Genomic DNA, 14,537 nt, shown 5'->3' with positions numbered 1-14,537 from the left:
GAGAATTATTGATTCAGATCCTTGGCAAAAACAATCTTAACCAACATAACTTAAACTGCTACTTACTTACTCCTTCCCAAGTATTAGGCTTAGGTCAGGTACATCGGGGTAGGCGTAGTTAGAAGCACCAGTTGAGTACGTTAGTCAATGGTTTTATGTATGTATATATATTTTATCTATTTTAAAGTATCATATGGCTAAGAAACCATATCTATGCTTTTACAGTATTATTTCATAATACTACTTTTACTGTACCCACTTTAATTCATAATAAGTATTGCAATTGTGGTAATTCATTTCTCTTGCATGAGAAAGAAGACTGCTCAATAAAATAACACCTTTTATTGAAAACGCCCGTCTCTCTATTTCTCTGCACTCTGGTGAAACTAAGTATGCACGATTGACTGAGTGAAATAGCTGCCTATTGTTTTCACACGACTCTAGAGATACACTCTATTCTGAGGGAGCAAAGTTGTCATGTTTGTACGATTGTCAGAAGCTAATCCCTTCTTGTCTAATCCGGAGAGTTAACTCTTTCCTGAACATTCGAGAAAGTTTCTAGTGACCTCTGAGCTAGCTGGCCAAACTAATTAAGTCTAATATAGTCAGTAGAAACCTAGTCGACCTCAGTCCTACGTCTACACTGCTGTTTATATTATTCCAATGCGGAGAGCCTATTGGGAATATAGGAACCACTACAAAAGGACATCACGTGATGAATGGACCAGCCACATGGGGCTATACTCAAATTCCTCACTGGGAATTTGGAGGTCCATATTTGATCCAAAGTGTGTCCTTTAACACGTTCTGTGCTCGTGACGGAACCGCTCCGTCACGAGCCTCGGGTGGGCTGTGCTGGTGAAGGAGCGGTTCCATCACATTAGGGACATCTTCCATCTGTATTCTAATTATAAGTATATCCCTACTGTCAAAGTACAATTCTTCCGCCCTGTACCGGTCATACTGCCTCACCCATGTTGTAAGGCCCCCAATAGGGCTACCCCTCTGCCCTCCTTGTGCCTTTTTTGAAAAGTTTAAAAAACCCCGTTGATAGACTTGGTCCAGGGCCCAAGTTTCTTGGAAGGCCATCATGTTGTGGTTTTCAATTAACATAGCCCTGCTATATTCCAGTAAACTAGTTTTCGATCGGGCATAGGATATGGCTTGTTTGTTTTACACACAATAAGTGTAGGTAAGATACTATGAACTCAATCAAATATCCACTTCATAGTATCTTACCTCACCTTCCACATTATCACTTATGATTCTGTCACTCCTGTTGTTAGTTATTGTTACTAAAGTTGGTGCTTCGTTTATTTAGGTGCCTATTACACAGTCAGGCACACGCCCTACATTGGGTCGGTGTGTATCTGGGATAATGGTACTTAAATTGCATCCTCCAAAGTGGAAATTTAAGTGATAATAAAATAAAATAAGTGATAATGTGGAAGGTGAGGTAAGATACTATGAACTCAATCAAATATCTCGTCAGTTGAGGGGGACCCAGGTTGTACTAGGCATATTGCGTGTAAAACAAACAAGCCATATCCTATGCCTGATCGAAAACTAGTTTACTGGAATATAGCAGGGCTATGTTCAAAAATATCTTCAGGGGACTGGTCCACCTTTATTGAAGTCCACAACATGATGGCCTTCCAGGAAACTTGGGCCCTGGACCAAGTCTATCGACGGGGTTTTTTAAACTTTTCAAAAAAGGCACAAGGAGGGCAGAGGGGTAGCCCTATGGGGGGCCTTACAACATGGGTGAGGCAGTCTGACCGGTACAGGGCAGAAGAATTGTACTTTGACAGTAGGGATATACTTATAATTAGAATACAGATGGAAGAAGTCCCTAATTTGTTGCTTAATAACGTCTATGTGAGGGGTATGACAGGTGGGAAAGCCTCTCCCACCGTAGCCCTCTTAGATATGTTGTTAAATGACCACAGAGGTGTAAGCAATATAATAATTGCTGGCGACTTCAACTGCTCTTTTGAAGCCCTTGATGACAATGATGTTAATCTAAGTGGTGAGGAGGACAGCCAGTGGAACATACCGCAATTGGATCTTCCTCCTATTAAAAATTGTCAGGGGCGGCTTTACAGCTGAAAGTGTTTTGTTTAGAACACGGGTAGGGCAGTAAATGGGACGTCCACTTCTGATAGGCAGGGCTCACAAACCTTCAAAAATGGCCTGTGAAGCAGTCGCATTGATTTTATTTTCCTTAATAAGGAACTTTGGCCCTCCCTAGTAGATATGGTAGTTCTGGAGCGGACAGAGATTAACCATAACCCCCTAGTTCTTTCCATGCAGATCTAAGGCATTTCCTATGCTGCCAGCCAGGCGCCTGGAAATGCCTATGTTGAAGTAGTGTTAACCAATGACACAAGGAGAGTCAAGTGGAATAAAGTTATAAAAAAAGATGAGCACTTACAGCAGATGAGAGAGTTAGTGGCCAGTGCGTCAGCTTCCCTTTTAAATTGTGCAACTCAAGAGGAGATGAACGCAAAGGTACCACAGGTCCAAAGTGATTTGTTTAATAAGCTTAAAGGCTTTTTTACTACCGTGGTTAAAAAACCCGAGAGATATTCTAGCCATAATGCAGCTGCTTGGTATGGTCAATCTTGTAGAAAAGCATATAGAACCTTAGCTAGTGCAATAAGGTCCAAGTACCGGGGAGATATAAGAATGGCCAAGGCAGGGTATAAAGTGGCCCAACAGCAAGCAAAAAGAGATTAGGATGAAAAACACTGGGCAGAGCTGCTCAAGACCAGTATTGAAAGAAGTATGATCACGTTCTGGCATCTTGTAAAATGGGGCCGGGGTGAATCGAGCCGTATGCCGGTGAACCACGTAGCCCCTGAGCAGTGGGTATCACACTACAAGGCCCGATTTGCAATTTTAAACACCGCACAGGAAAATTGTGATTTGCCAGTTCCTGATACAACTCTGTTTTTTACTAAGAAAGAGGTGGAAACAGCTTTTAAATCAGTTCCAAGAGGCAGGGCACCTGGGTTGGACTGTATTCCGGCGGACCTGTTCCTTCATGACACTACCAATTGGGTAACATATATACAGCTCCTTGTGAATGCTATTGCTAGTGGGGCATCTAAGCCCGATACTTGGTCAGGAGCAGATATCCTCCCAATATTTACGAAAGGAGACCGTTCCAACCCAGCCAACTATAGTCCGATAAGCCTTATTGGCTGTATACATAAAGTTTCAGCAAGGAACGTATTAAGCCAAATCCAGGCCTTTATGGATGAACATGATAGTTTGTCACCTCTGCAGGTGGGTTTTCGTTCTTGTACCAGTACTATTGACCAGGTTTTAGATTTATTTTAGTGTATTGGCGCATGGTATTTTTAGGCGGGGGCACTATCTAGGCGGCTTTTGTCGACTTTAAGTCGGCTTTTGATCTTGTCCCGGCCCAAAAATGTGGAGATCCTTCCAGGAACTAGGCATGCCACATTAAATATTGGCTCTTTTGGTTACTCTACATGAAGCTAATTATGCGCAGGTAAGTTGGGATGCGCAGTGGAACGTAACTCAAAGGTTCCCGATAGCTAAGGGGGTTCATCAGGGGTGCGTTCTTGAACCTGCCCTCTTCTCCTTGCATATTAATAGGGTAGTCCAGTACTTCCAAAACTTCCCCACTGATGCTCCCACCTTAGCAGGATTGAAGATCCCCCTACTTATGTTTGCAGATGACACCCTGATACTATCCAAGACACAGAAAGGTTTACAATCTGCTCTAGCGAGATTTGAGGAGTTCTGCTACAACCATGATCTTTAGCTGAATGTTGAGAAAACAAAATTCATGGTCTTACATATACATAAGGTTATTAATGGCAGAGTTAAAATGAAGGAAGGTATTCTGGAACAGACCTAGAATTTTACATATCTGGGGGTAACTATTGGCAGTAAACTTAGTTGGAAGCCTCAGATTAATCTATTAACACTTAGACATGCTCAACTGTCAGGTGCCCTGTTAAAGGAGTAGCGTATTTCTTACACCAAACCTGTCGCTCCAGTTTTAAAAATTAATGATTTTAAAATTAGTGCTTCGGTATTGTACGGTGCCAAATTGTGGGGCTTCGACCACTTAGCCGCCTTAGTAATCACACAAAATAATTTTTTAATGGCAGTAACTGGTCTTCCTCAATCAACTCCCTTATCGCCCTTATTCGCAGATCTTGGCTGCCATTCTATTGCAGACACGGTGCAATACAGACCTGTGGCGTTCTGGAGATGGCTCTGGGTTACCCCAGAGTTATTCCAGTATGCCCAAGCACAGCTGGAAGTCAGGGAGGCTGACAGCATACATAAAATTCCATGCCTGAGATGAGCAAAAGTCACTGTTTGTGAGATGGGGATGAGGAGACTATGGGTAAACCTTGTTGGTAACTCCTTTCCTCTCAAGAGTGAATATAAGGCAGCATATTGGAATACGGTTAAAGTGAGGCGTTTTTCTGCCTTAGTGACCCCTTCACTATACAGGGATTGTTTAGAACACAAGCTAGAAGAAGTGTATGAAAAGTACTGGGATCTTATCACCTCCACTAAAGATCGGAAGCTCTACCATCAATTTAAGGTGTGATCACTTCCCACCAATCTATTTTCTTGTAAATGGGATGTATTAAACCACAGCAAATGCCCATTTTGTCCAACACAAAACTAATCATTGGCACATATTTTATTTGCTTGCCCAGCTTATAAATCTCCTAGGCAAAGATGGTTAAAACCTATCTTTTTAAACCTGGGGACCAGGTTAAGCAACAAAGCATTAAGGATTTAAAAAACAGCTACCAATAAACCAATTATGTTTCCTGTTGCTAAGGTTTTAGGCTGGATGTGGGTTATGCGAGCAAAGGAGTGGAGGCAATGATATTTGTCTCCTTGTAATTTGTTGGGGTCGAATAATGCCACACACTGTATTATATTGCTTAAAAATGTAATTAACCTGGCTGATTTCACAGAGGATTTTATGATTACTATACCAGCTCTGGTGGGAGTTTTCCCAAGAGATTTTTAGCGTTTTTTTATCTATTTAATATTTTTATGCATTACTCAATGTGGACCTACCATTTTTATTACTCTGCATTTTAACCCTTTAATGCACAATATGCTTACACTGATGATCATGACATGTATTGGTTTGGTTTAATGTTATGTTATCAACTTATAATGATGTCTATAACTTTTTTATGCTAAGCTCTTTTTAAATGGTATGTCTTTTATGAATGTATTTGAAATAAAGACGTAATGACTTGACTTGAAATCCTGGCAGGTTTTTAAAAAAGTTACATTTGGTCCAAAATGTAGGTTTAGGATCAAATTTACCTTTGGGAACAGGCTCAACCCCCTTTTGGTCATTCTATATTCCACCCAGAAAACAAGTATTCTCATTCTGAAATAGGCAGTAAAAATAAATTCAAAGGAACTATGGTGGAAACAACATTTTACTTTGAGTTTTTGGTGTGTTTTTGGTCCCGATTATTACTTTTACATAAAAAATAGGAATAACATGAACAAACAGATTCTGTCTCAATTTGACATGATGACTTATGGGCTCAGGCAGTTAGATCTAAAAAATTAAGTTTTATCAGAACTATTTCGGCACTTGCCCAGTTTTCAAAAAAGTTAGGGAGAAGACCCCCCAGTAGAGCTTTTACAGATCTACCAGGCAAAAAGTATTCCAACTGCAACCTATGGTTCAGGGGTGTGGGGCATTGGAAATACCCAGTCATTACAGTCTGTGGAAAGTCATTTTCTGAGATATATATTGTCAGTACGTAGAACAACATCTTCCTATGTGTGCCATGCTAAACGGGGTTTAACGTACTTGTTTGATCTTATTAAATTGGAGCTGGTTCTTTTATGGCACTGAGTATGGACAAAAGAAGAGACAAAGTTAAACAGGGTCATTTTAAATGATGTTTTAAAGATGGAAAACGCCTTAACGATACCCTGGGTCAACTATGTTTGCAAATTTTTACAGAACCCGGGCCATTTGGAGTATTTTACCGATCCCGATTCCATGCAGGTGGTACGTAGGAAAGATTTAAAAAAGGAAGTTCTTGCGATGTTGGAAATGTCAAGGCTGACTACCGAAATACTAAAGCCCACGGTACTGGAAAATCAAATGATTTTAAATGTTTTTAAAATTCAGCCCTATCTAGTGATTGTACCAGAAGGTTTCCTATTAACAAGATTCAGGCTTGGAAAGGTCCACAGACTTATTAGTTTTCCCGATATGAATTACTGGAGCCGAACCATGATATCCTGTCCTTGTTATAATTGCTCAAGTCAATCCACTATCCATGTTATTTTCTTTTGTGGATTCTATACTCTTCATAGGAAAATCAGGATTCTCCCAATGCTGAAATCTATGGGGATAAGAAAATGCCGACCAGCGTATACGCATTACAAACCATGGATAATGCTAATATGATTTGGAAAATTACGTTGTTTTTTAAGAAAAGCGGTCACTTATAGGAAGAGCATAATGTTCTGAGGAATTTTTAAGTTTATTGTTTTTAGAGTCAATGAAATGTTGTGAATTTCCATTTGATGACATTAAGTGCTATATTTTGATCATAGCTACTGCCATAATTTTATATGAATTAATTTGAATAGTCGGTACCCAATTTTAAACATTTTTATTATGATTATGTGTATAAATTGCGTTTATGATTGCATTACTTTACAATCGAATAAAACTGAATTTGAATTTGACATGATGTAGCTCAAGTGCACAGTTTTGTGCGGTCCATTTCCACCATTACATCCTGAATGTTAAAAAACATGGAAAATACAGTAGTACATAGTATTTACACTTATCTACTAATTGGTGCAAGTGTAAAAATCATTTCAAAAACTACTTGAACCCAATTTTAATAGTTGTGCTTTTAGTTAGAAATATGTTTTTGTTTAGAACATATTGCCACACTTCTGCCTTTCCCAAGATCTGTAAAATAGATGTCATTATTACCCAGAACCGTCTCTGCCTGGTATCCATGTTACATAGATGGAGTTGTGTCAGAGTTATTCAATTTTGTCACCAGTGAAAGTTGAAGCAGTACTTTTTTTGTCAACATTAAATTGAGGGGTGCTTGATGTTCGCACTATTCTGCACTGTATAAAATAATTGACGGGTTTGCTCGTGGTGTTCCCATAAACAACAATTTGCATAGCAAACTAAACTATGACAGACAGCCTTTATCACTGAAAAATACTATCAAAGCAAACCTGTTTATGTGATAAAGCCAATGGCTCTAACACAATCAATTACCACTAACATAAACATGACACGTCCTAGCTTTACTTTTATATGTAAGAACGTCTCGGTAGACATTAACCTAAGTAACATTTTTATTTTTATTGATACAAGAATGCAAACTTTTACTTTAAAAAAGGAATGGGTCACCACGGTGTCATGAAAAGGACTATCATGTATTTAGTTTTTAAGTATATGACAATAAGAAATTGCAATTAGATCAGATTTTAGATAGACGGGATAGGGTTTGGATTACTGAGCTGCTACTATAGCAGTTTTCCTCTGTGAGTGAAGGCCAACACTGCTGATTTCAAACTACACAAAATAGCATCATTTATTGCTCGATTTACTACCCAGCCTAGAGCAGCCCGGCCTTTGAATAATACAGAGCCCTTGAAAGATGGGCCAGAAGGGCATCTGACCTGGATCATATCAAATCAAAACCCTCTAAATTCACCAGTTACTTGCGGATGGCCAGCCAGCCACCTGCATCCTCAAAGGGTGGCAGTGACATGATCTAACGCACCTGGGTCTCGCGTAACCAGGCCCTTCTGTGTACATTCCATTTCTGGGCAGAGAGCATTGCATGCAAATTCATGGAAATGAGAACAGAACTGCATGCATAACAGTTGCCGCCTTTTTAAAAAGGCATTTTTGAAACAATAACAATGCTGATGAAAAATGCCAGCACGAAAGCTGTTATACATTTTATAGGCAATGGATGAACTATCATCTCACACAAAAAAAGAGTTAAATGAAAGTATCTATTTTATATGACCATTGAGATCTTGGGCTATCGATATTCCGCATTTAAAAGATGCACAGCAGCTGTATTAGTGCAATGCTCCTGATGTGCCACTGTCTGTTCACTGTGCCCTCCTGGTGGTCACACAGTGTAGAAGTGAGTGAGATGGTTGCATCATCCAATCAGTACTTGGAATCGTCCCATCAAGCCATCTTTTAGAAACAGCTTGAGATGAAAACTGAAGTCAATCTTCCTCCTGCAGCATCCTCCCCCCACAGCTCTGACAGACGAGCGACTCTGTTTTTAATGCCAACTGCCTTGCCCTTTCTAACATAGTAAATAAAAACTGCAACTGGTAGCGACTGTAAAAAAAATTGTGCGACTACCGTCTCTTGGCACAGACAAACGATGATGGATACTGGCAGACTCCCAACTGGCATAGACAATTCCCAGCACATCACTGGGATAATGAGCAGCCTGAAAATGATGTATTGACTTTTTTCAGTTTTACTGCTTGCGGTACCCAAATATTGTTATCAGTTTATGGTAATTAGGCTGCTGTCAAAGCTCTGTATACGAATTAGGAGAAGTTCAATCTAGAAATTGCTAGTGCATGGAATGCCACATTTCAGGAGGTGGTCTGTGGACCTGGAATGCTGCAGGGATTCGGTGCTTGGTCTCTTTGACACAAGCCACAGGTCAGTGGGACTGACACTACATTAAATCAGACCATATTTACTTTTTTGTATTGATAGATTCTCAAGCAAACATTTTACACAAAGTCATAGTAAATGGAGAATGGGAATAAGTCAAGGAAAGAAGAGGACATATTTTTCAAATAATATTATGGGGTAACAATAGCAGTTCATAGTAGAGAAAACATAGAGCTAGTCTTAAATAGTAGACACAACTAAATGGATTAATACAAGTAATTAGAAGGGGATCTAAAAAGAAACATGGAGGAGGAATAAAAGACAATATCAGAATATAGCAATGGCAACATTAGTAACATTATTATACATATATATATATATATATATATATATATATATATATATATATGTACATTTGTATGTCTGTCTCTGTGTTTGTATGTAGTATTTGTATAGCAGAAATCTAACCGAAAAGGAAATAGAGTGCAGTACAGGATAAAAGGCAATCATACAGTCAATGCGAGACAAGAGAGATAGCTCAATAACAAAAAAGCGAGCACTAGATATAAAATAAATGGGGATGGAACGATACACCACAAAACAAGGAGGGGAGTGCATGAAAAGTGGTAGCAAATAGAGAGCGAGGGAGAAGTATACAATTACTGCTACAAACTACAAAGGCAAATAAGCAGATGTATTAGAGCTTCTGGGTGAGATGGTCTCGTGCAGAAAGGGTACAAAAGATTAGCTGGTCAGGCTGGCAATATTGATGGGTCTTATATAAAGATTTGTTGTGGGGATGTCAGCTGAAGTGAGCAGACCCTTGCAAACTGTGGAGGGTCCACTTAAGCAATTAGAGTCTTGGTGCAATGTACCAAAGAGCATAAAACACCTGCCTCTTCACAGGACTTCAAAACAACAAATTTGCAGTCACTGTCCTCACAATCAAGTGAAAATATGTGGATCAAGATGACTGCAAGGATTGACCAACAGGGTCTCGGGAAAGTTATTTTCGCCCATGTAGGTTGCTGTAACATTCAAGTAAATAGTGATAAGCTTACACTCAAAGAATATAGTGCACCTACCTCTTCACAGAACTTCAAATCAACTGATTTGCCATCACTGCGCACACAGTCCAGCATTCTCGTTTTTATGCCATTGCCACAGACAGCTTTCTCACTCAGCTGGCACGTACTCCAATCTGTAATTATTCAAACATTAATGAAGAAAACAAAGTGTGCATCATTACTGACCTTTCGAATAGCCATTTGTTTTATATATATATGAAGTCACAAAAGAGTGGGCATTTCCAAAGTCAGTGCAACTGATTTTGAAACCCCAAAGTATAAAATTCAGACACAAAACCGCTCATTGATTCTTACTTACAATTACGAATCACAAAGTACACAGTCCAACACCTTATGAATCAAGGTGATATATGTGCTTTCCTTATTGCACACAATATTAGCGGTAATCATGGTATGTGAACCTGACAACAGTGAAAGTCCACTAACCACGATTCTTAAAGAACAGCCTTGTGGCTTGGTCGTCAAGGAAAAATGTGTCCTATCCTAACTAGATAACCATATCAGCTCCTTCAATCTCCTCTACATTTTCCAATCTGGCTTTAGAAAGGGATGCAGTACCGAAACTGCTATGCTCAATATTACTGACGACATTCATCGCTCTCTAGACAAAGGTGAATCCTCTCTATTAATCCTCCTTGATCTCTCGGCTGCATTTGATACTGCCCACCATCCCACTCTTCTTAACACCCTCAAAGATCGCTTTGGTATTGAAGGCACTTTTCTTAAATGGTTCTCCTCGTTCCTCCAAAATAGATCTAAACAAATTAAGCTTGGTCACTGCCTCTACAAACCTCAACCTATCTCATTCGGTGTCCCCAAGGATCTATCCTTTCCCCAACCCTTTTAATTTCTTTTCATGGAACCATTCACCCTCATTCTCAAACAAGCCAAAATCAGTTATCACCTCTATGCTGATGATACTCAACTTTACTACAAGATCAAATCCCACAATGACATCCTTCACCTCAATGATACGCTAATGAACGTCCAAACCTGGTTCCATTTCAACCATCTCAAACATAATCCTAAAAAAACAGAAATCATCCTGTGCACTCCCAAAAATAACCTCCTTCCCATTCAACTCTGGATTAATGATATCAAAGCACTTAATTGCACCCTCTCCACCTCTAACTCTGTCAAATCACTAGGCATCAGAATCGACCAAAATCTTAACCTCATCCCCCACATTAAAAATGCAGCCAAAAGTGCTCTTTTTACCCTTCACCACCTCAAAAAAATTAAACCTTTTATTCCAGCTGATGATTTCAAAATCGTGGTACAATCACTTGTCCTTTCCAAGATCAACTATGGCAACGCCTTGCTTGCTGGCACCCCTAAAGTCCACCTTGCACCGATCAAATCTGTTCTCAACCTAGCCGACAGACTTATTTCTGATTGTAAAAAGTTTGACCATATCTCCCCTGTCCTCAAAAACCTAAACTGGCCTCCAGTTGAAGGACGATCCACATATAAGATTGCTTGTATCACACACAAAGCTCTTCACCAAAACACCCCTTCTTACCTTTCTATCAAGGTACAAAAGGCAGGATGCTCCAGGTCCCTGAGGAGCACTAACTCCCTTACGCTAATCCCTCCTAAACTAAAATGTAAAAAGACCCAATCTTGTGCATTCTCTGGTGCGGCTCGGCAATTTGGAATTCGCTCCTCAAAGACCTTCGCTGCAAACCCTCTTACCCTCTCTTCAAAAAAAGACTCAAAGTACTTCTCCTCAACAAACACTGGTGTTCCTAATGTTTTTGACTCTGGCCCCGCTCATTGCCGATCTACTGTGAGTCACATTTTACCCAGCCCTTCTCCGTCTTTCCATTCTCTCACTCCCCTTCTCTATACCCCCTTCTCTCCCTAATTTCAACTCCCGTGTATCCCTCTTTTTATCCTGTTGCTTCTCTGCCCCCTCACGCATTCAACTCAATGTTTTCACCTTTCTGTGAATCTTCCTGCACATTATACATTGTTTTTTATTTCTTAATATGTCTACCTACCTTGTAAACTCTGATACTCTTGGGTCCAGTTGCGCTATATAAAACGTAATAAATAAATAAATGAACTGCCATGATCTAGGGACATCTTAATGATAAGATTATTTTTCTTCATACATGTTCAAAGAAGTATACATCATATGATTGTTTCAAAGATTCTATATCATGGATGATATTATGAACAGTTGTGATTGTTCAGGGCGGGGGAGCCTTTTTTATGTATGTCCACTATTTAAAGCTCAAATATATAACTTGAGACTTTTCTGAGTTTGTGCAAGGATTTCAGGCAGTACAGCTTGAAAAGAGTGTCCAGATTTGCCTCTTTCTATGTTCCAGATGTGCTGTCTACAAACGCATATAAACTGGTGCTCCACTCTGAGCTGAGCAATTTCGCAGTTCAAGATATGGTGCCAGATTCAGAGATTCACTGACTCTTCTAGCTCGGCATGGCACACTGTACACTGGAATCTATATTATAGGCTCTTGCGAATGCCTATTACACATTGGACCATGGAGGGACCATGGGGTGATTTCCTAAGATTTTTTTATTATAGGCATTTTTTGCCCCATTTGTTTTTATATATGGTAACCTGTATATTTGCTTTGACCGAAGGTGATGTCAAACATAGGCTTGAGTATTTATAGATCCCTTCTTCAACCCTGTTCACAAAAAGTAACCTAAACATATAGACAGACTTACTCCTCCATCTGAATGTATTCATACACATATTTCCTATTCCTCAACATTCCCAGCTGCACCAGATGCAAATTTACAGGCATAGAACAGGGAATGGGCTGGCCAGATTTGCTTGCAGCACAACAGGTTAGTGACAGGGACTTACGCTGCATTCCTTGCCCCACACATGCCCACCATTTTGCCACCCCCTCCTTAAGCTCTCACTGTGGTGGGGGGAGTTTGGGATTGCCCTTCCCAGGGGACGGTCACTAAAGTCCCTTTCAGGGTGTGTAGGGCAGGAGGGTATGTGTATGCCCAAGACCATCTGGCTTCCCTCCTTTGGCAATTTTGATGGTCTTTGGTTCAACCTACCCTTATACTGAATGTAAGGATGAAGCAAGCCAATGGGCATTGCACAAATTGCATTGTGTTGTGTATAGTTTTGCATTGCAGGCAGAGGTATAGGGTGATCCAAATGATTGTGATGCAGATAAGCATTCACCCGAGGAAGCAGCAAGGGGGCGCTTCACGCCAATACCAAAGCTCTCTTTAAGGCATGACGCCAGGATGAAAGCAACAGTGCCCCATTATACTTAAAGACAGTTGTAAGCCTGAGCAGCAACCCTACTAAATGGTAGAGTTATCCATTCCATTTCTCATGCTTTAAGGGAAGTTACTCGAGCTCTTGGCCAGAGAAAATATGTAATCATTTTCAGGGCAAAATGTGGTTGGACCAAAGTCCGGAAATGGCCACAAACATATATTTTTTTGCATTCCTAAATCTCTGAGGCAATATGACATGAAATCCCCATTTGTCACCCTTTGTGTGGGACTTACTTATGCAGAAGTCTCTGCATTCAAGACAGAGAAATTTAAAGTAGTAAGTAAATCTATGAATGCTACGGATCCCATTGTCAATGTCAGGCATATAAATGCTAACTCTGGTAATTAACGTATGCTTACAACCAAATTTACCTGAGTGAATAGTGCTCAAAATATCTATAAACACGAGTAAAAGTGTGGCCCAGTGGAATGCCTTTTAGAAGCATTTCATTTCTAAAACAACACATTGAAGAAACGTTAAGATTTCGAACTAAAATACCAAAGGTTAATTTTAATCGTTGCTCTACCAAAGCATGGGTCAGAAACAAATAAGCATTCTTAACAGCAAGCTCACGAGCCAATCAGCAGTAAAAACTGCTGTCAAACAATAGGAAGTGTAGGTAGGGATGCCAGATCATTGGAAGTCAGGAGAACACCATACATTCAGTCTGGTACTTTCATTTTACAAATTATTGGGCTGTAAGACTTGCAATTTTTGTTTGCTTCCATTGAAGTAAATGAACATTGAAAAAGGCCTGAACCAACTATGGGGCCGATTAGGATAGCAGAAGGATTGCCTCCGCTGGGCTGGCGGTAGCCACCCCCTTCCCGGCGGGGGAAATACGTCTGCCACCCTTACAGAAATGACCCCCCACCACATTAGGATGGCTGGGGGGGTCCGCAGCGGACAGCAAGACCGAAGGCGACCGGCGGAAAAAGTGCTTACATATGGTGGTGGTGTCTACAAGATACCGCCAACTATATTACGATGCCTGCGGTCCTATGCCTTTCCACGGCGGCATTGCCGCCGTGAAATGGCATACTGTCTTTGCTTTGGGGGCCCATTGCAGGCCCCCAGGGTGAAGGGGGGTGCACATGGTTTCAGCACCGCCCGCCGCAATGTTAAAAATGCGGGATGCAACTGCCACTGTGGTGGGTGCATCCTAATTTGACGCACGGGACCTCCGCTCTTATGGCGGACAGTACCGTCCCATGACAGGATGGCTGACGGACAAAGTCTGTCCGCCATCCTAATGACCCCCTATGTGTTGTAAGCTTGACATGAAGCAATGTGTCACCTTTTATAAGAGAAACCTAACCTCTAACCAGAACAGACTCCACTAATTACCTGAACATGACTTACCTCCTAAGCTCAGAACTGACATTTTTTTTATGATAGATGCCCAAAGAACTACTACACTATCTCCATGAGCTTTAGAAATCCGTAGCGTCATTCCTTATTGTTGAAATAAGAATATAACGGATCACTGGCA

The 14,537-nt window shown here is 40.5% G+C and overlaps 1 protein-coding gene across 1 annotated transcript in view; it reads right to left on the bottom strand.

The window, feature by feature from the left end:
• THSD7A (thrombospondin type 1 domain containing 7A) overlaps positions 1–14,537 on the bottom strand; it is a 959,544-nt gene that overhangs the window by 81,859 nt on the left and 863,148 nt on the right. Inside the window, exon 19 of the mRNA XM_086941983.1 lies at positions 9,763–9,878. Coding sequence (XP_086798109.1) covers positions 9,763–9,878 — 116 coding nt within the window. The remainder of the gene's footprint in view (positions 1–9,762; positions 9,879–14,537) is intronic.

This window comes from Lissotriton vulgaris, chromosome 10 (assembly GCF_964263255.1).
Source record: "Lissotriton vulgaris chromosome 10, aLisVul1.2, whole genome shotgun sequence".
NCBI lineage: Eukaryota > Metazoa > Chordata > Amphibia > Caudata > Salamandridae > Lissotriton > Lissotriton vulgaris.
Note: the sequence above shows the minus strand (reverse complement) of the source record. Positions and strands in the feature narration are given on the sequence as shown.